This window comes from Saimiri boliviensis, chromosome 8 (assembly GCF_048565385.1).
Source record: "Saimiri boliviensis isolate mSaiBol1 chromosome 8, mSaiBol1.pri, whole genome shotgun sequence".
Classification (NCBI taxonomy): Eukaryota; Metazoa; Chordata; class Mammalia; order Primates; family Cebidae; genus Saimiri; species Saimiri boliviensis.
In genome coordinates, this window is record NC_133456.1 from 3,551,413 (window position 1) to 3,575,331 (window position 23,919).

Here is a 23,919-nt window from a genome sequence, read left to right on the forward strand (position 1 = left end):
GCTAAGGGGAGTGGATGGCTTGAGCCAAGGAGTTCAGCCTGGGCAGTGTGGTGAGAGCCCATCTCTACAAATAAAATTTTAAAATAACTGGGCATGATGGCTCACATGTGTGGTCCCAACTACTCAGGAGGCTTAGGTGGGAGAATTTTCTGAACACAGGAGGTTGAAGCTGCAGTGAGCCATGATCATGCCACTTCACTCCAGCTTAGGCAACAGAGCAAGACTCTGTCTCTATAAAAACAAAGTCAGTATTAGTTTCCTCCTTTCCCTACAGTTCACAGAATGGAAGGTTCCTAATTCTTAAATTTGCCTCCACTAAATTTCTACATTTCAGATAAGGAAACGAAGTTTCTTGGCAATCCCACCACCACCAAAATTTGACATCACAGGAAAGGCCCACATCATATATAAAGGGTCCCTTCTCCAGATCTCAAGCTTAATGGGATTGCTGGGCAGCCCCATGGAGTCAAGTGGCCATGACAGATTGGCCTCGGGGGCCAAGATCCAATAAAGCGAGCTAGATGTGAAGAAGGAATGATGGAACTTCATGATTCAGCCCTAAAATAATCAGAACTCTCCCTCCATTCCATTTTTGTCTCACTGTATTTAAAAGCAGCAGTCCATTAAAGCATAACCATATGTCATTTAGAGAGGATTCAACTTTTTACTTTCATTTCTTTGTTCAAGGCAAATTGATTATTTCACTGCCAGAGTCACAGAAACCAAAATCCGGCTATAATCTTATCGTGATATGGACTGACCAAGACAAGGCTCTTTTCTCTTACTGCTGATGGGATTATAAATTGGCCCGACCTTTCTGGAAGGCATTCATACATTCATTCAACAAGTATTTGCCAAGTACCTACTATGTAATAGGCCTGGTACTAGGAGCTAAAACAAATGTATCAAAGGCTTTAAAAATGTTCTTATCCTATGACTAAGTAATTCTGCATCTAGGAAGGTATCCTAAGAATATCCTAAGAATAATTAGAGATCAGAGCAAAAAAATAGCACGCAAGGATAAATGTCTAACAATTGAGTTTTGGACAAATCTTGGTACAATCGTGAATTTTTTGCAACATTAAAAATCAGGCCAGGCTAAGTGGTACATGCCTGTAGTCCCAGGTACTCAGGAGGCTGAGGTGGGAGGATCACTTGAAACCAGAAGGTTGAGGCGGCAGTGAGCCAAGACTGCATCACTGCATTCCAGCCTGGGCAACAAAGCCAAACCTGTCTCAAAAAATATATAAATAAAAAGAGTCACATAATTAAAGAATATTTGATGATCTTCAGAAATGCTCTTAATAGTAAGCAATTTAGCATCTGTATAATCCCAATATATCTATAGGACAAACACCAGAAGGAAATATATCAAAATATGGGCTGAGTGCAGAGGCTCACACCTGTAATCCCAGCACTTTGAGAGGCTGAGGTGGACAGATCACTTGAGGTCAGGAGTCTGAGGCCAGCCTGGGCAACATGGTAAAACCCTGTCTCTCCTTTTAGAGAAAAATTAGCCAGAGCATGGTGACTCACACCGGTAATCCCAGCTACTTGGGAGGTTGAGGCAGGAGAATCACTTAAATCCAAGAGGTGGAGGTTGCAGTGAGCCAAGATTGTGCCACTGCACTCGCCTGGGTGACAGAGTGAGACTCCATCTCAAAAATAAATAGACTGGGCGCAGTGGCTCACGCCTGTAATCCCAACATTTTGGGAGGCCAAGGCGGGCAGATCATGAGGTCAAGACATCCGAGACTATCCTGGCCAACATGGTGAAACCCCGTCTCTACTAAAAATACAAAAATTAGCTGGGCATGGTGGCACACGCCTGTAGTCCCCGCTACTCCAGAGGCTGAGGTAGAATTGCTTCAAACTGAGAGGCGGAGGTTGCAGTGAGCTGAGATCAAGCCACTGCACTCCAGCGTGGCGACAGAGGGAGACTCCATCATAAATTAACAAACAAACAAACAAACAAATAACGGTGGGCCTCTAAGAAGCAGAATCACGATGCTTTATTCTGTATGCTTTTCTGCATGTAGCTTTTATAATTAAGGGGAAAAAATGTTAGACAACTGAAGTCCAATGGTCTGACAACTGGTTCCATAAGTTAGAAGAGTAACAGGAAGAAGGCTTCTCTGAATCTGGCCAGCTGGGAGTTAGCTCCATTTTCTCTGTAATCTGTGCAAACACACAATCCAAATGCTTTTGTAAGAGAAATTGACTTGTCTGTGGTTCATACCTTACAAGCAATTTCACATGCTCTGAGGAATGCATTTTGCATACTTTTACAAATTAGATTATAACAATCTTCATGCATGTGTTTTTGACAAATGATCACAGTAGTGATTTTTTTCAAAGTCAGTAAGTGGTACTTAAAAACTTTTGATATTGCAGGTCCTGTAGAAGCAAACTCCCTTTTTGTCCAATAATTTTTAAGGAGGGCAGAAAAGATTGTCACAGTAATCCTAGCACCTTGGGAGACTGAGATGGCAGGATGGCTTGAGGCCAGTAATTCAAGACCATCCAGGGTAACATAGTAAGACCCTGTCTCTACGTTTTAAAAAATTAGCCCGGTGTGGTGGTGCGTAGTGCATGCCTGTAGACCTAGCTACTCAGAAGGCTGAGGTGGGAGGATATCTTGAGCCTGGCAATTCGAGGTGGCAGTGACCCGTGATAGTACAACTGCCCTCCAGCTTGGGCAACCCAGCAAGACTGTCTATTAAAAAAAAAAAAAAAATTAAAAAATTAAGGAAATCAGCAGATGAACCATACAGGGAGAGAAAAGTTGTTCTATGGAAAGGAATTCAAATACTTTTCTCCCTGGAAGGGAAGAGAACAGAAAAGGAATTAGAATTGAAGGTCAGAGTTGCAAAGGTCATGAAATAACAACCTTGTCTAGTTTTCCTTACTAAGGAAAGGAAACTGAAAGTGAGAAATCAGGTATTTGATGGAGTGAAACCAGAGACAAACTCTCACTCTACCCTTTCCCTTTCTCTGAGAATTCTTCTGGGAAGTAAGCCCCTTAAAATAAATATTGTGGTGAGCCTCATGATTTATTTTTATCTATCCAAAGCAGTGTCTTGTCAGTGATTCTCTGAGGATACTGGACTTAAACTGGATTCATGATCCCTGGGGAACCAGGTTTCAAACCCCAGGACGGCCTCAATATCCATTTGGCGTTTGAAATGGCTAATACTTGGCTGTGCATGGTGGCTCATGACTATAATCCAAGCACATTGGGAGGCCAAGACAGCCAGATCGCTTGAGCCCAGGGGTTTGAGACCAGCCTAGGCAACATAGTGAGATTCCTGTCTCTACAAAAAGTCAAAAAATTAGCTGGGCATGGTGGCACGTGCCTGTGATCCCAGCTACTCCGGACGCTGAGATAGGAGGATCACATGAGCACAGGGAGGTCGAGGCTGCAATAAGCTGTGATCCCACTACTGCACTCCAGCCTGGATGAGAAAAAGAAAGAGAGAGAGAGAGAGAGAGAGAGAGAGAGAGAGAGAGAGAGAGAGAGAGAAAGGGAGGGAGGGAAGGAAGAAGGGAGGGAGGGAAAGAAATGGCTGAGGCTGAACCTGGGGACAAGGCTGGAGCTGATCTGAATTAAGTCGACTTTGTTCCACTGTTGCCAAATGTTTAGATGGCCCACAGGTTGTTTGTCTAACAACTTGATGTTTGCCCAGATTGACTGAAGATAATGAATTTTAGTGAGGACGCTCCTAGCCTTGGCAACTACTCTACGAAATCAAATCATAGAAGCCTGTGAAAAACTCAAGTGTTTCCTAAGCAGCATGGCCTCCCAACTCAAAATGCTTTTATTTCTTTAAATATTCATGAACTGGATCTAAAACAACAAAACTCAAGCCACAGTCATTCTTATTTCCTTTATGTGTTATTTTCCACCTCATCACAGGGACTTTTGCCCAGGGTTTGTAAGAAGGTCATTTGAATTGCTTTATAACTAAGAACCACCTTAGGAATGAACTGTGGGGCCTCCGATTAATCTTGCTGTATTTATGTAGCATTAACATTGGTTCTGGATTCCTTACGATTTTGAACTTAAATGGTTTCTTTTAGCTGGTGATTCTACTCTAACCCACAATTTCTCTGAAGATGCTGAGAATTCATTTCTCTGCTGTGTTTGTAAGCCTAAATAAAAGCAAAGATAAGAACAAAGGAGGTGAAACATCTGAGACCCTGGAGATACCTGGGGACCAAGACTAATTTGGCAGCACTCCCATCGTGCTCAGACAGAGCTAAGGAATAAGCTATGCTGACACATGAGGCATTCACATTGGCACAGTTGCTCAGTGACAGTCATCCCTTGGTAGAAAATGTTTTAATATAAAAACTTAATGGATATATGTAATAGCAATTTTTGGGGGAATAAATTGGTCTCTGAATCATACTCTAAAATCATAAAGAAAAAATTAATTCAGCACAAAATGAAAACCTGTGGTTACCTAAGAGGTATCAGTATGCATTTAGCAATTCCTTCTTTTTCTAGGTGAATACGTACGTCAGGTCCAAAAGACAAACGGTGTCTGTTGCCAGGCTTTCTTCCCATTGCTACTCAAGATTTGCTGTTCAGAAAAAGAAATGAGTGGCATTTCACCAGTATGGAAATGTTTCTAATAGAATATAAAAATCCATTAAGCAATTTTCCAGTACATTAGGCTAAAAGTGCTTAAAATGGGTATCTCTTTCTGTGACAATTAAACATCACATAATTTGCAGTCGCATAATGCCCCCATATAGAAAGTGCTAGGACAACTTGGCCTATTTTATTTTTTTTTTAAGAGAGTCTCGCTGTTGTTGTGGTCCTGTTGCCCAGGCTGGAGTGCAGTGGCATGACCTTGGCTCACTGCAACCTCCGCCTCCCAGGTTCAAGCGATTCTCCTGCCTCGGCCTCCTGAGTAGCTGGTACTACAGGCTTTCACCACCATGCCCAACTAATTTTTGTATTTTCAGTAGAGACAGGGTTTCGCTATGTTGGTCAGGCTGGTCTCAAACTCCTGACCTTGTGATCCGCCTACCTTGGCCTCCTAAAGTGCTGGGATTATAGGTGTGAGCCACTGTGCCCAGCCTTAACTTGGCCTATTTTAGTCATGACTTTTGTACTCACTTCTAAATGTGACCTGGTACAGTCAAGGCCACTTCTTAATTATCTGGGAGAGCATTTTCTAATTTGAGGGTTACTCAAGCTTTCATTGAAAGAGTCATTCTTTTGAGCAGTTTGTATAGACTCGGAATGAGAAAGCCTAGCAACCAGTTGTCCTTATAGCCAACTTTAACAAAGCATGAGTGGTTTGAGAATCTAGGCTCTGGATAAAAATGACAAGTTATTATTTAAAGAGAAGTACCGATAACTTGTCGACTTCTCTGTTCCAACTTTTATTGATTCATAGATTTCAAAGACCATGACTCTTAGGGAATATAAAAATGCAGAAATCTGTATGCAGAGGCTCATTCCAGCACTTTGGGAGGCCAAGGCAGGAGTATCGCTTGAGACCAGGAGTTCGAGACCAGCCTGGGCAACACAGTCAGACCCCCATCTCTGCAAAAATTGAATACATTTTTTTAAAAGTGAACATGAAGGCCAAGCACAGTGGCTGATGCCTATAATCCCAGCACTTTGGGAAGTCAAGGTGGGAGGACTGCTTGAGCCCAGGAGTTTGAGTGTAGCTTGGGCAACAAAGTGAGACCTCATCTCTGCAAAAAAAATTTAAAAATAAGCCAGATATGGTGTTGTGCACCTGCAGTCCCTGCTATACAGGAGGCTGAGGCAGGAGGATTGTGTAAGCCCAGGAGGGGCTGCAATGATTGTACCACTGCAACTCCAGCCTGCCAGAGACTCCATCTCAGAAAACAAACAGTGGAAATGCTTACACTGAAAAGCTACTTTTAAAAGTTACACAGTATAAAGAAGAAAAAAAAAATGTTACACAGTATAAATCAACTATCATTCAGATCTGACGTCCCTTCCCCAATCTATACTTCTCATCTTTAGGCTAACCGTTAAGCAATTCTACAGTGAAGACAAATAATCTTAGAAAAAGGGTAGGTGATATGCATGAGTGGAAGATTTTCAACTAATGGTATCAGGAAAACGCTACAACTCTAGCAGGGAATGAGATCTAGAACGTTCAGAAAGCAAAAAGATTGCTATAGAATTATTCCAATTACTTTAATGCCATATAAGATGCTGTTATAGAAACTGACAGTGCTCCAGTTCCAGCGATGTGAAGAAAAAAATTTTTTTTCACCCCAAAATAATCTGTCATATTTTGAGATGGCTGTTCATAGGGCCAACAGAAGTAGCCTTGCAAAGCCGTCTTTTGTGGGGGAAATCTGCATTTGCAGAGAATCTGCTTGATGCAGCCAGGCCTTTCCTTGTCTGGATCTGGGTGAAACCTGCCAGGCGCAGTGGCTCATGCCTGTAATCCCAGTACTTTGGGAGGCCGAGTTCGGCGGATCACCTGATTGACCAGCCTGGGCAACATGGTGAAACCCTGTCCCTACTAAAAATAAAAAATCAGCCAGGCATGGTGGCTGGCGCCTGTGATCCCACCTACTTGGGAGGCTGAGGCAGGAGAACTGCTTGAGCCAAGACCATGGAATTGTAATCCAGACTGGGCAAAAAGAGTGGAACTGTCTGGGGGGGGGGGGGGGGAGCTCTGAAACATTTACCATCTATTCTTTTGAGGGCTGCCACCTGTGGGGCTTCATTTACATAACAAGACCACTTTTGCTAGTCAGGCTTCCTCTTCTCTTGCTCCCAGAACCTGTTTTGCCTTGATCCGAGCCCATACTTTCTGTAACCTTAAGGTGGTATTTAAGCTTCTAAAGCCTATTGGGTTGGGAGCTTGGGGGGTAATCACTCTGTGGGTCTCCCCTACACGCAAGTTAATAATTGTATGCCTTTTCTCCATTGATTTTTCAACGAACCTTCAGAGGGCAAAAGATAATTTTCCCCTTGGCCTCTATAGGAACCTAAGACCCACAGAATGATGGAAAAAGGAAAGGCTTTGGAGCCAAGCAGACCCAAGTTTGAATCCCAGCTGTACTGCTTATTTGCTGTACAACCTTGGGCAAGTCACACAGTTATCCGACTTACAGACAGGGTAACATTAACTTCACAAAGTTGTTTCAAGGATTAATGTAGAAAATCAACTTATCAGGCATTGAAAAAATGGTGGCTATCAGTATCAATGATCACTTCCCAACCCAGTTATGGACCCAATTTTAAGACTGTTGCTAAATCCCAAGGAATGAGTTCTGCAGGAGCAAGCAGTCTTGGCCTCAAGTCCATATACTTGTACCTCATGATCTCTATTTTGTTTTGCCATTTGAACACATTTTCAAATGTGTTCTAGTGATTCACCTACAAATAAGTCTTCTTTAGGTGGATCTCAGCCTGCATATACTGTGTATTCTGTAACTCATGAAAACTGTATCCTTTTTCTTCACACTGATTTTGGTCTTATCTTCCCAGTTTTAAAGTACTAACTTTATACACAGCACTGCCCTCTAGCGACTAGAATTAATTCTTTCTAGTTGTCTGTTAGGCAGCTCTCTTGGTAAAAATTAAAATTAAAAATTGTCATAGATTGTCTTGAATGTGTTGGCTGACACTAGAGAAATGGAAATCATAACTACAATGAGATACCACCTCACACCCAATAGTAATTTGAAGAACAATTTGACAATTCTTTAAAGTTACATGACGCAGCAATTCCACTCCTACAGAGAATTGAAAACGTGCACACATAGGAATCTTGCTCTTTCGCCAGGCTGGAGTGCAGTGGCACAATCTTGGCCCACCGCAACCTCCCGTCTCCCAGATTCAAGGGATTCCCCTGCCTCAGCCTCCTGAGTAACTGGGACTACAGGCGTGTGCCACCACACCCAGCTAATTTTTTGCAATTTAGTAGAGACGGGGTTTCACCATGGCCAGGATGGTCTAGATCTCCTGACCTCATGATACGCCCGCTGTAGCCTCCCAAAGTGCTGGGATTACAGGCGTGAGTCACCACGCCTGGCCCAAAAACCTCTTCTATAATGTTCATAGCATTATTCTTAACCAAAAAGCAGAAATAATACGAACATCAATTGATGGAAGGGCAAATACAATGGAATATTATTCAGCCATAAAACAGAATGATGTACTCATACATGTTTACAGGAAACCTGAAAACATACTATATCAAAGAAGCCAGTTCCAAAGGACCACATATTATATGAACTTATATGAAATGTCCAGAACAGGGAAATCCATACACAGAAAGGAGCCTGGTGATTCCCTAGGACTGGAGGAGAGAAATGCATTGACTGCTAATGGGGGTTTCTTTCAGGGGTGAAAAGAATTGCTTTGGTGATGGCTGTACAACTTTGTGGATATACTGAAAACTGATCTGTACACTTTAAAAATGTGAATTTTATGGTATATGAATTACGTCTCCATGTTATTTTAAAATGGAAAACAAAAGCATTGGCTGTGTTGGGATGGCCATTTAGTACTAACATATTAGGCATGTTTTGCCTTCAAAAACCCACCCCCAAAGTCTTAAGAATTTGGCATCCATGGTCTTAATAGCTGTTTTTTTTTTTGTTTGTTTGGCTTTTTTTAAAATAAAGACAGGGTTTCACCATGTTGGTCAGGCTGATCTTGAACCCCTGACCTTAGGTGATCTGCCCACCTTGGCCTCCAAAGTGCTTGGATTACAGTTGTGAGCCACCACACCCAGCCAGTTGTTTTTTTTTTTTTTTTTTTTTTTTTTAAAGAAGCATGTATTATTTATATAATGAGAGGTAGATCGATATTTTCTTTTCTTTTTTTTTTTTTTTGAGACAGAGTTTCGCTCTTGTTAACCAGGCTGGAGTGCAATGGCGCGATCTTGGTTCACCGCAACCTCCGCCTCCTGGGTAGCTGGGATTACAGGCACGTGCCACCATGCCCAACTAATTTTTTTATGTTTTTAGTACAGATGGGGTTTCACCATGTTGACCAGGATGGTCTCGATCTCCTGACCTCGTGATCCACCCGCCTCGGCCTCCCAAAGTGCTGGGATTACAGGCTTGAGCCACCACGCCCGGCCCAGATCAATTATTTTCAAGGAATAATCTTAACTTTTAAAATAGAAACTGCACTTAAGAACACTAGTAGAGGTTGGCTGACACCCTGAAAGACGGTTTTAACTGTGGGCCAGTCAGCTTCAAATGCAGGAAAACCTCTCACCTCCATTGCAGGGGAAATGGGCAACAGTAATAGTAGCTGCTGCTGACAGGCTGGGCCCTGTGCTTAACTTCATCTGTTATCTCCCCCAACTATCCCACGTGGCAGGTGTTACCAGTGTTTCATAGATCAGGCAGTTTATATAACTGAGACCAAGAGCATACATACACCCCTCCCCTGAAATGCAAGTCTCACAGAAGGCAGAGCAAGATGCCGCCTTGGTATAAATAACAAATACAATAAACTCTGACTCAGTAACTACTGAAGAGCAGGGTCTAGTCTAAGAATACTCACTGATAAAAGGTAGGTGTTCAAAGTATGACCCAACTTCTATTTTTGTCTTTAGTAACCGATACACAGTTGAAATTCAGTGAGAAGCTGCTTCTACACAAATATAAGAAGGGTTTTGTTAACCAAATGCAAATCTATCTAGGTCTGAATTCCTAAAAGTAGAATTTTTTTTTTTTTTGAGATGGAGTTTTGCTCTGTCACCCAGGCTGAAGTGCAGTGGTATGATTTCAGCTCACTGCAACCTCTCAAATTCAAACGATTTTCCTGCCTCAGCCTCCCAAGTAGCTGGGATTACAGGTGTCCGCCACTACGTCCAGCTAATTTTTGTATTTTTAGTGGAAATGGGGTTTCACATGTTGACCAGGCTGGTCTTGAGTTTCTGACCTCAAGTGATTCACCTGCCACGGCCTCCCAAAGTGCTGGGATTATAAGCATGTGCCACCACGCCTGACTTAAAAGTAGAGTCTTTAGATAAATAACCTTCCCAATACTTTTTTTTTTTGAGACGGGGTCTTGCTGTCACCCAGGCTGCAGTGCAGAGGTGCGATCTCAGCTTCTCATTGTAACCTCCAGCTCTTGGGCCCAAGCAATTCTCCCACCTCAGCCTCCCGAGGAGCTGGGACTACAGGCCCAAGCCACCAAGCACTGTTAATTTTTACATTTTCTTTTTGTAGAGATGAGGTCTCACCATGTTGGCCAGGCTGGTCTTGGACTGCTGACCTCAAGTGATCCGTCTGCCTCAGCCTCCCAAAGTGCTAGGATTACAGTTAGGAGTCACCGTGCCTAGCCTATTTCTTGAATTTCAAAAAAAAAAAAAAAAAAAAAAAAAAAAAACCAAAAACCAAAACAAAACACAGAAAAAACAGGCAGAGAATTCCTGCATACATGCTTGCATAAGGCCAAACTAGAAAGTGGGGTGGGCATTTGAACAGCCCCCTATCTGCTCCCTTCCCCTAACTAGGATGGGCTTCTGGGCCTATTAACCATTCTTTGGTGAAGAGCAGCAATCCATTTCCCCAAAGGCTCTTTAATAACAGCATTGGTGTTTGAGGTTGAATCTTTAAACACGTATTTCAGGATTTAGGAGCTTCTGGAACCATAACTTTAACCCAGCCTTCCATAACAGTCTTTTTACTTTCTACTACTGAACATGACACTGCAATAATAGCAATGAACCGTTTTAGCTTTTTCACTTCTGCAGAAGCTAAAACAACTTCTCCAATATATAAAGGGGCTGGAAAGCTAATTTCCTGGGAAAGAAATACACAGCCTGGCCCTGGCATTTTAGTTCCCAGGAGAGCTGAGATAAGTCCATTGATCAAAACTCCATGTACAATTGTATTTCCAAACTTGGTGTGTTTTGCAAAGTCTTCATTTAGATGCAAAGGATTGACATCCCCTGTTAACTCTGAGAAGGTAGCCACATCCGTCTGTGTGAAGGCCCTCCTAAGTTCAGCACGGTCTCCAACTCTGATGTGCATATGCTGTAAGTGCTGCACGGTCAGCACTGGGAGGTTCAGGCAGACTCTCCTCCGAAGCCCACTCCACCAAAGGTGATGGCTGGAAATTAGTGGGAACATCTTCAGCACCCTCAAATTTCATCAAGAGCTTTTAGCCTGCTTCAGTCTTCAAACATGCAGGCACCAAAAAAATAAATCTGAGAGTGGAGGAATGTTTCCAAAATAGAAGACTATTCCTTCAATCCAATACTAGTTCCCTACTATTACCAGATAATGCCAGGAGAAATGGAGAAACCTACAAGAGAAAGAAAAAGGTTAAGGCATCGGGAGAAACTGCACTGAAGCACAGGGCAATGTGGAAACATGTCCAGTTTTACTGGATAAACAAAAGTGAGTACAGGAGCATTTTAAAGAGCATTCCAAGAGGAAGCCTTCGATAACAAGTAGTCATAGCTCAAAAGGAGCATACCAATATATAACACTCAAAGCATTAAGTGTTAAATGAAAAATAAGACTTAACCACAGAGTAGCAACTTCTATCCCAGAACAATCTCCCACAGACTTTAAAATCTTAAGTGTTGTGTCTCACATTTTTGAAAACAAGTCCTTTATTTTCCCCTACTTAGATCATGTTAACCATATTACATTTATGCAAGCACGAAAATGAGCTATGTATATTAAGAAGCGATTGAGCCATTATCAGTCTTGTTTGGAACATGTGAGAGACAGTCTTTACCTGAATCACCCGGAAAGCACATTTTTTGCCTTTATAGGATCCTAACAAGGTCAAAGAGCTCCACAATTTGACAAGACCACTGCAGAAAGATCAAAAAAATACATAGTATATCATAGGCAGAAAACAGTATGAATCTCAACTAAGGTTTCTGAAATATTCACTTCTGACTTTGCAACTATAACCATCAATGGGAAAGTATAGCTGTAACCAAAGCATAAGTTCTGCTCTTTCTAGAGTACAAGTTTCTGGTGGATGAATGTTCATATTCACCCCAGTTTAAATTCCCAAAAGCTGCTCAGAGTTCACAATGACAATATTCTTCTCATTGTCAGAAGAAAGAATTTTTGCTCTAATTCTCCATCGGTCTCTCTGCCTTGTTATACTAGAAATGCCCCACTCTCTGTCATACCTGCTACATATTCTCAAGATGGCTGACAAGGTCTTCTCTTCATAGCGTAGGATGTCCAAAGGCAAGGCGGCATCAACCTGCATATGGAATAGTACTATGAGCAGGCTGTTATCACCATTATTCTTGAATGCTTGTCAAGTTTTGACAAACACTGAGTTTTGAGCTTTTATTCTCCACAAGAGCTGTATTTTATTTAACGGTGCTGGTGCTTTGAGTTGCCTATTTGATTACAGCTCCCCCTGTCTAGAATGTTCTGCCTACACCTCTTCCTATGGCTGATAATCAGTCCCTCATCCTTTGAGCCTTCATTTAAATTGTTCCTTGACTGATCTTTAAGATGAGACAAAGTCAGCTTGCTATGTTCTTTCTTGTACAGGACACCATACTTCCTCTTTCATAATTCTCTTCATTCTTGTCACTAACTGCCTAACATGTTTTCCTACTACAAGAACCAAGACCATCAGTCCACGCGGCAGAGGCCATGTCTGTTTGTTCGCAGCTATATAAATCCCAGAAACAAAGTTTTCTACCTGACATACAGGTACACACAGGGATATTTTTTAAATTTTGTATTTTTAAAAATGAGATTCACAAGAGATCACAAAGAAATGTACAGGGAAGTTCCATGCACTCTCATCTAGTCTCCCACAATGTCAACGCCCTGCATAATTACAATACAGTAGCAAAACTAGAAAACTGGTATTGGTAAAATCCAGAGGTTGAGATTTCACCAATTATGCATGCACTCATATTTATACCTGTGTGTGGCTATATGTAATTTTCCCACATGGGTAGCTTCATGTAACTACCACCAAAATCACGATAAAGAATGGTACCAAAGGGGCCGGGTGCGGTGGCTCAAGCCTGTAATCCCAGCACTTTGGGAGGCTAAGGTGGGTGGATCACAAGGTCAAGAGATCGAGACCATCCTGGTCAACATGGTGAAACCCCGTCTCTACTAAAAATACAAAAAGTTAGCTGGGCATGGTGGTGCGTGCCTGTAATCCCAGCTACTCAGGAGGCTGAGGCAGGAGAATTGCCTGAACCCAGGAGGCGGAGGTTGTGGTGAGCTGAGATCGCGCCATTGCACTCCAGCCTGGGTAACGAGTAAAACTCTGTCTCAAAAAAAAAAAAAAAGAATGGTACCACCATAAGACTCCCTATTCTACCCGTTACAGCCACACCCACCCTTCTTCCCCTACTCCTCACCCCAGCAACCACTAACCTTTCTCCAGATTATATAATTATTTTATTTCAAGAGTCTTCTATAAATGGAAACACCCAGTACGTAATGTTTTGTTACATTATGTAGGCTTTTTTTTCACTCAGCATAATTCTCTGGAGATTCATCCATGTTGTGTCTGACAATAGGTCATTCCTTTTCATTGCTGAGTATATTCCATAGCAGGAATGCATCATAGTTTATTCACCCATTAAAGGATATATGGGGTATTTTCAGTTTCATTGTTATTGAAGCTGCTATGAATATTCATGTACAATGTACAGGCTTTTGTTGTGAACCTAAGTTTTCACTCCTCTGGAATAGATGCCCAGGAGTGCTAATGCTGAGTTCTATTGCAGTTGCATGTTCAGTTTGCCGAAGATACTGTCAAACTATGTTCCAGAATGGCTGCGCCATTTTACATACCCATTGTAGCATATGAGTGATCCAGTTTCTTTGCATTCTTGCTAGCATTTAGTGTTATTTTTTATTTCAGTCATTCTGCTAGGTACATAGAGGTATCACATTGTGTCATTAATGTGCAGTTCCCTAATGGCTAAACATCTTTCCATGTGCTTGCCAACCACACATCCTCTTTAGTGAAATGTCTGTTAATGTTTCTGCCTATTTTCTAATTGGATTATTTGGTTTCTTACTATTGAGTTTTGATACTACTTCATTATTATTTTTTGAAGGAGTGTCACTCTGTCACCCTGGCTGGAATGCAGTGGTGCAATCTTGGCTCACTGCATCCTCTGTCTCCCAGATTCATACAGTTCTCCTGCCTCAGCCTCCCGAGCAGCTGGGATTACAGGCGTGTGCCACCACACTCAGCTACTTTTTTTTTTTTTTTAGACGGAGTTTCACTCTTGTTACTCAGGCTGGAGTACAATGGCGCAATCTCGGCTCACCGCAACCTCCACCTCCTGGGTTCAGGCAATTCTCCTGCCTCAGCCTCCCAAGTAGCTGGGATTATAGGCACACGCCACCATGCCCAGCTAATTTTTTATATTTTTAGTTGAGACGGGGTTTCATCATGTTGACCAGGATGGTCTCGATCTCTTGACCTTATGATCCACCCGCCTCGGCCTCCCAAAGTGCTGGGATTACAGGCTTGAGCCACCGCGCCCGGCCCAATTTTTATAGTTTTAGTAGAGACAGGGTTTTGCTCTGTGCTACTGAAATGAACTTGGCACCCCCCCCTCCAAAAAAAAGGTGGGGTTTTGCCATGTTGGCCAGGCCGGTCTCAAACTCCCGACCTTAGGTGATCCATCCACTTTATCCTCCCAAAGTGTTGGGATTACAGGTGTGAGCCATCACACCCTGCCTATTATTATTATTTTATTTTTGAGACAGGGTCTTGCTCTGTTATCTAGGCTGCAGTAGAGTGCTGCAATCATAGTTCACCACCACCTCGAACTCCTGGCCTCAAGCAATCTTCCTGCCTTAGCCCCCCAAAGTGTTGGGATTACAGGCCTGAGCCACTGCACCAGGCCAAAAGTCATTTATATATTCTAGACACTAGTCCTTTGTTGGATATGTGGTTTACAATTATTTTCCCCCAGTCTGTAATTCGTCTTTTCATCCTTTTTTTCCCCCACAGTGCTGTGATCACGGCTCACTGCAACCTTGAGCTCATGGGCTCAAGCAATCATCCCACCCCAGCCTCCTGACTAGCTGGGACTATCGGTACAACACCACCATGCCCAACTCAATTTTTTAAATTTTTTGTACAGATGAGGTTTCACCAGATATCCAGGCTGGTCTGGAACTCCTGGGCTCAAGTGATCCACCCGCTTGGCCTCTCAAAGTGGTAGGATTATAGCTGTGAGCAACCGTGCCTGCCATTTTCATCCTAAGAGTCTTTTGCAAAATACAAGTTTTAAATTTTGATGAGGTACTTAGCATATTTTGATGACAGACAAACATTTGATTTGATGGACAGATGTATCAGAAAATAATTTCCTGAGCATCCTCCGTCTTCTCTCAACTTCCAAAACTCTACTTCTGTTCTTAAGGGAATAATAAGACAAATCTGCTTAAAGTGTGGGCCTATGACAAAAAAGGGAGTTGAATCAGAATGTAAACCAATAGTATAATTAATCACAGTGTTTAGTTCAGTTCATCTTTTTTTCATAAGGAGCCTTTTTTTTTTTTTTTTTTTTAAACTTTTTGTTTTTTTTTGAGATGGAGTCTTGCTCTGATGCCCAGGCTGAAATGCAATGGTGCCATCTCAGCTCACTGCAACCTCCACCTTCGGAGTTCAAGCAATTCTCATGCCTCAGCCTTCCAAGTAGCTGGGACTACAGGTATGCACCACCACACCCAGCTAATTTTTATGTTGTTAGTAGAGAAGGGGGTTTCACCATGTTGGCCAGGCTGGTCTAAAAGTCCTGACCTTAAGTGATTTGCCCGCCTCAGCCTCCCAAAGAACTGAGATTACAGGCATGTGCCACAATGCCCAGCACGTAAGGAGACTTTCTCATTAAAAGTGATAGTGCACTGGTTCTGCTGCAAATTCCTCATCTCTTCAAGATGGTCAGAGAATTTGCAGTTTGCCAGTCTAGGCCACACTTTGAGTAGCACTGTGCTAGAACAAACCTCTGTCTAACACATTGTCAAATAGAAGGCATAATAGAATAAACATATCAAAATTCATCACTTCTCAAAGTCTACTTCTGCAACTTCAAACACAGTTTTAAAATAATCTCTAGGGGAACCCTCATATACTACTGGTTAGAATGTAAATGTACAACCACTATAGAGAAGAGTATGGAGGTTTCCCAAAAAACTAAAAATAGGTCAGGAGTGATGGCTCACTTTGTAATCCCAACACTTTGGGAGGACAAGGTAGGAGGTCTGCTTGAGGCCAGGAGCCTGGGCAACGTACCGAGATCTCATCTCTACAAGCAAAAAAATTGGCTGGGCGTGGTGGTACATGCCTGTGTTCCCAGCTATTCGGGATGCCGAGATGGGAGAATCACTTGGGCTTGGGTGGCTGAGGCTGCAGTGAGCCATGACTATGCCACTATACTCCAGCCCGGGCATCACAGCAAGCCTTCATCTCGAACACAAAAAAACAAAAAGAAAACAGAACTAAAAATAGAATACCATTTAATCCAGCAAGTCTACTATTGAGCATACATCCAAGTGCAAGGAAATTAATATCAAAAAGACATGTGCACACTCATATTCATTGCAGTACTATTCACAATAGCCAAAATACAGAATCAACTTAAGTGCCGATAAATGGATAAAGAAAATGTGGTATATATTACAACGGAATATTATTCAGCCATAAAAAAGAATGAAATCCTGTCATTTGCAGCAACATGAATAGAACTGGAGGTCATTTTGTTAGGTAAGCCATGCACAGAAAGACATTTTCTCACTCATGTGAGAGCTGAAAAAGTAGATCTCATGAAAACAGAAAGACTGGTGATTACCAGAGGCTGGGAAGGATGGGGGTAGAGAGGATGAAGAGATAAAAGAAATATAAATGTGTTTATTACAATAAATGAATAAAAAAGTTAAAAATGCAGAGTCGTACAATTAAAACTTTTTTTTTTTTTTTTTTGAGACAGAGTTTCACTTTTGTTACCCAGGCTGGAGGGCAATGGCGCGATCTCGGCTCACCGCAACCTCCGCCTCCTGGGTTCAGGCAATTCTCCTGCCTCAGCCTCCCGAGCAGCTGGGATTACAGGCACGCGCCGCCATGCCCAGCTAATGTTTTGTATTTTTAGTAGAGACGGGGTTTCACCATGTTGACCAGGATGGTCTTGATCTCTTGACCTCGTGATCCACCCGCCTCGGCCTCCCAAAGTGCTGGGATTACAGGCTTGAGCCACCGTGCCCGGCCTAAAACAATTTTTTTTAATGTTTGAAAAGCATTCTTTCTGAATTTCTTACAAAGATCCTTGGCGTGTTCAATGGACCAAGTGATTCCGTACCTCCCCAAACAGGTCCTTCAAGGCTGAAATAAGCAGCTGTTTGAACTGCGCAGCATTCAGCCCAACTCCACAATCTTGAAATTCTCTAAAAAAAAACATGAAAAAAAAAAGACATCATATTAAATTTCATTCTATTGGGATTCACGCTAGAAAGTAATCTAAAATAGAACTTAGGAAACTAAACTTACAGGCAGACTTTCACGTAGTGGTGCTCGGAAGGGTTTCTGTAGACTACTCTTTCATATGTGGCGGCAGGGGCCGGCATCTTTTCCAGTGCTGATCACACCTACAGTAAGTCAAAAGGGCTAGAAATGACCAGTGCACATGCTATTTTTCCGTTTTGTTGAGAATTTGGCCTAGTTGGGTTTTTTTCTTTTCTTTTTTTTTTGAGACGGAGTTTCGCTCTTGTTACCCAGGCTGGAGTGCAATGGCGCGATCTCGGCTCACCGCAACCTCCGCCTCCTGGGTTCAGGCAATTCTCCTGCCTCAGCCTCCTGAGTAGCTGGGATTACAGGCACGTGCCACCATGCCCAGCTAATTTTTTGTATTTTTAGTAAAGATGAGGTTTCACCATGTTGACCAGGATAGTCTCGATCTCTTGACCTCGTGATCCACCTGCCTCGGCCTCCCAAAGTGCTGGGATTACAGGCTTGAGCCACCGCGCCCAGCTGGCTTTTTTTCTTTTTGAAGCAGGGTCTCACCCTGTCACCTAGGCTGGAGTGCAGTGGTGCAATCACAGTTCACTGCAGCCTCTACCTCAGGATCTCCAGGCTCAGGCAATCCTACAGCCTCAGACACCTGAGTAGCGGGGACTATAGATGCATGCCACCACATCCAGAGAATTTTTCTATTTTTTGTAGAGACAGGGTTTCACTATGTCGCCCAGGCTGGTCTTGAACCCCTGGGCTCAAGAAATCTGCCCACCTCGGCCTCCCAAAGTGCTGGGATTACAAGTGTGAGCTACCATGCCCCACCTTCCTGTTTTTTTTTTTTTTTTTTTTTTAAGATGGAGTCTCGTTCTGTCACCCAGGCTGGAGTGCAGTGGTGCAATCTTGGCTCACTGCAACCTCTGCCTCCCAGGTTCCAGTAAGTCTCCTGGCTCAGCCTCCCGAGTAGCTGGGATTACAGGGATGTGCCACAATACCCAACTAATTTTTTTGTATTTTTAGTCGACAGGATTTCACCATATTGGCCAGGCTGGTCTCAAACTCCTGACCTTGTGATCTGGCCACCTCAGCCTCCCAAAGTGCTGGGATTACAGGCATGAGCCATTGCACCTGGCAGACTGTTTGGTTTTTAAGACTTCTGATCGCAGTAACTTACCTAATTCTGGTCAAACTAAGGTTACCCATATGAATACAAATTTTTATATTCTGTATATGCCAAATCACTGTACTCTTACTTAAAACCTAGTACCATAATTTTGGCTAACAATTTTTCTTACTGAGTACCAAGCTCTGTGCTAATAAACATTTCACATGCCTTAGCTTCTGTCTTCAAAATGCTTCTGAGGTAAGAGATATTATTATTTCCACTTTTGAGAAGAGAACACAGAGGTTTAGTAAGCATAGGTAACATCTGCCCAAGGGTACCCAGAGATTCCAACCACTCCTGAGCCTGCTCAAGACCTCTGTTATGATGCCTCTTAATCCAAAGGAAAAGAAAAGGCTTAAAGGAGTAAAATCTAAGACTTGAAGGTCCTCTTCTCGTTTACTCTCCGTCAACACAGAACACAAACAGAAGAATGAGGGGTGGCCGGTCTGCCATCTCCTCCCATCTTGGGTCTGCCTGCTTTCAGTCCAAAAGCCAGGTCTGTGCACAACCATCCATGAAAGAGAGAGCATAAACAGCACATGGCTTGAGAAGAGGAATTTCTGGAATGGGCACTCAATACAGCTTCTAAAAGGTCTGAACTTTCAAGAAGGTACAACATGCTGATCTCTCTGTAGACTGTTCCTCTCCTTGGCTCCACAGCAACCTTGCTCTCCCCATGGATGGGTCCTACTCATCTTTCAACTTTCAGTTTAAATGTCACCTCTTCATGGAGGTTTTTCCTGACACTCTGCTCTAAATTAAGTCCCCATGCTATGCAATCTCTTAACATTGTCTATTTGTTTAATATATGGATCACCCACTACAGGGACCAGGAAACTGAGGCCCAGTCAAGGAAAGGGACCGATCCAAGGTCAGAGAGCTACGGACCAGCATTTCCAAAACCATTCTGGGTTAGACCGAGTTCTAAGCACTCCCAGATGATGACCTCTGGAGAAAAGAAGTCAGGATCAAGGAGCTACATCGACCAATCCATTCAACAAACATGAATACTTTGGGGCCTGGAGTGGTGCTCATGCCTACAATCCCAACAGTTTAGGGAGCCAGGTTTTAATTAGCCAGGCATGGTAGTGTGTGCCTGTAGTCCTAGCTACTCCAGGGGCTGAGGTGGGAAGACAGCTTGAGTCTGAAAGGCTAAGGCCATAGTGCACTGTGATTGTACCATTGCACTCCAGCCTGGGTGACAGAGCATGACCCCGTCCCCAAAACCAACCAACCAACCAACCCAAACCACTATCATACTACGACAAAAAGTAGGTATTCAAATGAGGGAAAAGCGATAGTGGTAGGCCTATTATATTCAAAAGAATCCTTGGTTTCAGGACAGCAGTAATAGTTATCTGATGCTTCTTTCCCAATCAATAGTGTGTCCCCTGAGTAGGGCAGGGAGAACAGAACCTCATCTGTTTCTTTCATTGCTTGGCACCTAAGTGTTTTTTAGTGTTACTAACTGCCTTGATGGAGCTGGCTGCCTAAAGTAGGGGAGTGAAATCAGGTCAGGGGCTTAGATGCCAGTAAAATGAAGACTTATGGAGCATTCATGAGATGGATAGTGGTGATGGCTGCACAGCGTTGTGAATTTACTTAATGCCACTTACAATAAATTTTGTTACATATTTTTTGCAATTAAAATGACAGCGTTGTCCTCTAGAGGCTGTTCTGAGATTAAAGGAGAGGATGCCTGTGAAACTCTTTTGTACAGACTGGTATCAAATATATTCACCAGGCTCTCCATAGATGTGGGCTCACGAAGGCAGTGTCATCGTCATCTTTTTTTTTTTTTTTTTTTTTTTTGAGACGGAGTTTTGCTCTTGTTACCCAGGCTGGAGTGCAATGGCGCGATCTCGGCTCAACGCAACCTCCGCCTCCTGGGTTCAGGCGATTCTCCTGCCTCAGCCTCCCGAGTAGCTGGGATTACAGGCACGCGCCACCATGGGCCCAGCTAATTTTTTGTATTTTTAGTAGAGACGGGGTTTCACCATGTTGACCAGGATGGTCTCGATCTCTTGACCTCGTGATCCACCTGCCTCGGCCTCCCAAAGTGCTGGGATTACAGGCTTGAGCCACCGTGCCTGGTTGTCATCGTCATCTTCAAAGTAGTTTTCTTTGTTTGTTTTAAGACGGAGTCTCACTCTTGTCTCCCAGGCTGGAGTGCAATGGTGCAATCACGGCTCACTGCAACCTCTGCCTCCCAGGTTCAAACGATTCTCCTACCTCAGCCTCCCGAGTAGCTGGGATTACAGGTGTGTGCCACTATACCCCGCTAATTTTTGTATTTTCAGTAGAGACGAGGTTTCGCCATGTTGGCCATGTTGGTTTTAACTCCTGACCTCGTGATCCACCTGCCTTGGCCTCCCAAAGTGCTGGGATAAAGTCAGGCTTTTTATTCATTTGTTTTGAGGTGGAGTCTCACTCTGTAGCCCAGGCTGGAGTACAGTGACGCCATCTCGGGTCACTGCAACCTCTGCTCTTGAGGTGAAGCAATTCTCATGCCTCAGCCTCCCGAGTAACTGGAACTACAGGCGTTAAGTCACTATGTCCAGGTAACTTTTGTAATGGGGTTTCACCATGTTGGCTCAGGCTGGTCTTGAACTCCTGGCTTCAAGTGATCTGCCGGCCCCGACCTTCTGAAGTGCTGGGATTACAGGCGTGAGCCACTGTACCCGGCCTAAAGTCAGTCTTTTATAGAAGCTGCAGGGATGCTCCTAAACTGATACCCCCTACTCTCCATCTTTAGGCAGCCAATGAATCTATTAACATCTACTCAAGCTACTTCATTCCACTGCTCAAAACCTCGCTAAGGTTCCCGTTTTATCCAGAGTTAAGGCCAAAGTCCTTAGAGCAGCCTGCAAGGCGCTGCCTGACCCACAGGGCTGCTCCCTCCACAGCTCTGGCCTCACACCCTGCCTAGTCTCCCTCCACTCAGTGCCCAGCACCACACAGGCCTGGCCTAGCCCTTTCTCACGCGCCAGTCTCGCTCCCGCCCCTGGGCCTCGGCTCTAGCTTTTCCCCACGCTGGGAATGCTCCTCCTCCGGGGAGCCACCCGGCTCACACCGTTGCCTCCTTCCTGGCCTAGCTCCAATCTCACTCGCTTTGGCCCAGTGCCCTTCTCGGCTAACAGCGCACCCCAGCCCCATGCCCCGTCCGCTTCTTCTTCATAGCCTTTTTCTACGTCAATTACCTAACGCCTTTATCCGTACTTCCCTCCCCCACCCCAACAGAAAGTCGACTTCCAGGATCTTGCTGTCTAGTTCACTGCTGTTGGCCCTGAAACACGGGCCGGGCACAGTGGGCGTGCAACGCACGGGTTTTGGACTCAATCCATCACTTTAAAACGCTCAATCTCCCTACCGTTGAGCACTTGGGCGGCTTTCCATTTTTTTCAACCTCCGCTACTCAGCGCTCACCACGCGCCGGGCGCACGAAGAGGGCACAGGACACGCTTTCGAGGTCCCGCCCGGGCCTAGCAGCCACGCTCTGCGGCCGAGACCCTACGCGGCGCCGCCCGGAGGCCTTCGACACCCGGGGCCGAGGCCGACCGGCAGCCAAGTCCGCGGCGCCCGCCCCGCGCATGCGCCGCCGGCGGGGCCGACAGAGACGGCTCCCGCGCCTCAGCCGCCCTCCGGAGGGCTCCTACCTACCCAGTCTCCGTCGGACTAGCCTGACGCCTGCCCAGTCCCCTGTTCCCCGTAAGCACCCGCCAACGCTTGGCGCTCACCGGCAGCGGAAAGAGTTAGGCCCGGGAAACTCACGGTGTCTTTACGTTTGGCTCTCCTCGCCCCGCCCCGCCGTGCGTGACGCCCCGGCGGATATGACGACACCGCGCGGCGTCTTCCTAAGGACTCAGGCGCGCATCCTGATCCGGAGCTGGGAGGGGCCGAGCTCGGCGCCCTCTGGTGTCCACTCCGGGAAGGCGGCGCATGCCGTTTGCTTAGAGTGCTGTTTAGGGCGTGTTTATTCTGCCCTGGACGGTGCTTCACAGTCATCCGTTTCTTCATGCATGCATTCATTCACTGAACAATTGCTTTGTTGGCTTTTTGGGACAGTTTCACTCTGTCGCCCAAGCTGCAGTGCGCTGGAGCGGAGTAGCTGGGACTGCAGATATGGGCCACCATGCCTGGTTAAGTTTTGTGTTTTTAGTAGAGACGGGATTTCACCATGTTGGCTAGGCTGGTCTTGAACTCCTGGCCTCAAGTGATCTGCCCGCCTCGCCCGCCCAAAGTGTTGGGATTACAGACGCGAGCAACTGCGCCCGACTCATTCTACAAATTTATTTTTAAAATTATATTATAATGTATTTATTGATCTTGTATTGGCTCTGTCGCCCAGGCTGTAGAATAGTGGTGTGATCTTGGCTCGCTGCAACCTCTGCTTCCCAGGTTCAAGTGATTCTCCTGCCTCAGCCTCCCGAGTAGTTGGGATTACGGCGTCAGCCTCCACCCCAGCTAATTTTTGTGGTTTTGTTTTGTTTTGTTTTGTTTTGTTTTGTTTTGTTTTTTGAGACGGAGTTTCACTCGTTACCCAGGCTGGAGTGCAATGGCGCGATCTCGGCTCACCACAACCTCCGCCTCCTGGGTTCAGGCAATTCTCCTGCCTCAGCCTCCTGAGTAGCTGGGATTACAGGCACGCGCCACCATGCCCAGCTAATTTTTTTGTATTTTTAGTAGAGACGGGGTTTCACCATGTTGACCAGGATGGTCTCGATCTCTTGACCTCGTGATCCACCTGCCTCGGCCTCCGAAAGTGCTGGGATTACAGGCTTGAGCCATCGCGACCGGCCTAATTTTTGTATTTTTAGGAGAGATGGGGTTTTGCCATGTTGTCCAAGCTGATCTTGAATTCCTGACCTCAGGCAATCCACCCACCTCAGCCTCCCAAAGTGCTGGGATTACAGGCTTGAGCCACTGTGCCCAACCTCCAAATTTATATCTAGCATCTCCTCTTCTCAATATCTCCTATGTCAAGCACTCCCCAAAGACAGGACCCGCTCTCATTGTCCCTTGTGACTCCCAGCACATAGTAGGTGTCCTATCTAGGTCGACCTGAAAAGACCCACAAAGTAAAGACTTACTTTGTGACAGGCACTGAGCAAAGCATTTTACACATATTATCTCATGTAACCCTCACACAATCCTGAGATGGCTATTACTATGATCATTGCCATTTTAGAGGTGTAAACTGAGGCACAGGCTAGGCGCTGTGACTCATGCCTATAATTCCAGCCCTTTGGGAGGCCAAGGTGGGCAAATAACTTGAGGCCAGGAGTTTGAGACCAGCCTG

At 44.6% G+C, this 23,919-nt stretch overlaps 2 protein-coding genes across 10 annotated transcripts; both read right to left on the reverse strand.

Moving 5' to 3' along the window:
* Positions 1–1,982: 1,982 nt before the first annotated feature.
* HTD2 (hydroxyacyl-thioester dehydratase type 2) lies at positions 1,983–11,115 on the reverse strand. Of its 6 annotated transcripts, XM_074403595.1 has the most exons (3): positions 9,533–11,115; positions 4,523–4,586; positions 1,983–2,178 (listed from the first exon to the last, which is right to left on the reverse strand). In XM_074403595.1, the coding sequence occupies exon 1, from the start codon at positions 11,107–11,109 to the stop codon at positions 10,603–10,605; it is 507 nt and encodes a 168-aa protein (XP_074259696.1). In that variant the 5' UTR covers positions 11,110–11,115; the 3' UTR covers positions 1,983–2,178; positions 4,523–4,586; positions 9,533–10,602. The 6 variants fall into 6 exon arrangements, with proteins under 6 accessions (XP_074259696.1, XP_074259700.1, XP_074259699.1 ...); XM_074403599.1 differs by lacking the exon at positions 4,523–4,586 and having other exon boundaries at positions 10,218–11,115; XM_074403598.1 differs by having other exon boundaries at positions 1,983–4,586; positions 10,218–11,115.
* An 80-nt stretch (positions 11,116–11,195) lies between these two features.
* RPP14 (ribonuclease P/MRP subunit p14) lies at positions 11,196–22,457 on the reverse strand. Of its 4 annotated transcripts, none has more exons than XM_039477660.2 (6): positions 22,358–22,457; positions 17,495–17,592; positions 17,307–17,391; positions 12,135–12,211; positions 11,726–11,804; positions 11,196–11,284 (listed from the first exon to the last, which is right to left on the reverse strand). In XM_039477660.2, the coding sequence occupies exons 2-6, from the start codon at positions 17,569–17,571 to the stop codon at positions 11,228–11,230; spliced, it is 375 nt and encodes a 124-aa protein (XP_039333594.1). In that variant the 5' UTR covers positions 17,572–17,592; positions 22,358–22,457; the 3' UTR covers positions 11,196–11,227. The 4 variants fall into 4 exon arrangements, with proteins under 4 accessions (XP_039333594.1, XP_039333596.1, XP_074259702.1 ...); XM_039477662.2 differs by having other exon boundaries at positions 22,392–22,414; XM_074403601.1 differs by lacking the exon at positions 22,358–22,457 and adding an exon at positions 22,281–22,357.
* Positions 22,458–23,919: the final 1,462 nt, after the last annotated feature.

Coding starts and splice junctions, on each gene's coding strand:
- HTD2 (XM_074403599.1), bottom strand. CDS start 11,109: ATGTTCCCACTAATTTCCAGCCATCACCTTTGGTGGAGTGGGCTTCGG.
- RPP14 (XM_039477660.2), bottom strand. CDS start 17,571: ATGCCGGCCCCTGCCGCCACATATGAAAGAGTAGTCTACAGAAACCCT. Junction 11,805..12,134: donor ATCTTGAGAATATGTAGCAG/GTATGACAGAGA, acceptor ATCTTTCTGCAG/TGGTCTTGTCAAATTGTGGA. Junction 11,285..11,725: donor GTGCTTTCCGGGTGATTCAG/GTAAAGACTGTC, acceptor TTTCTCTTGTAG/GTTTCTCCATTTCTCCTGGC.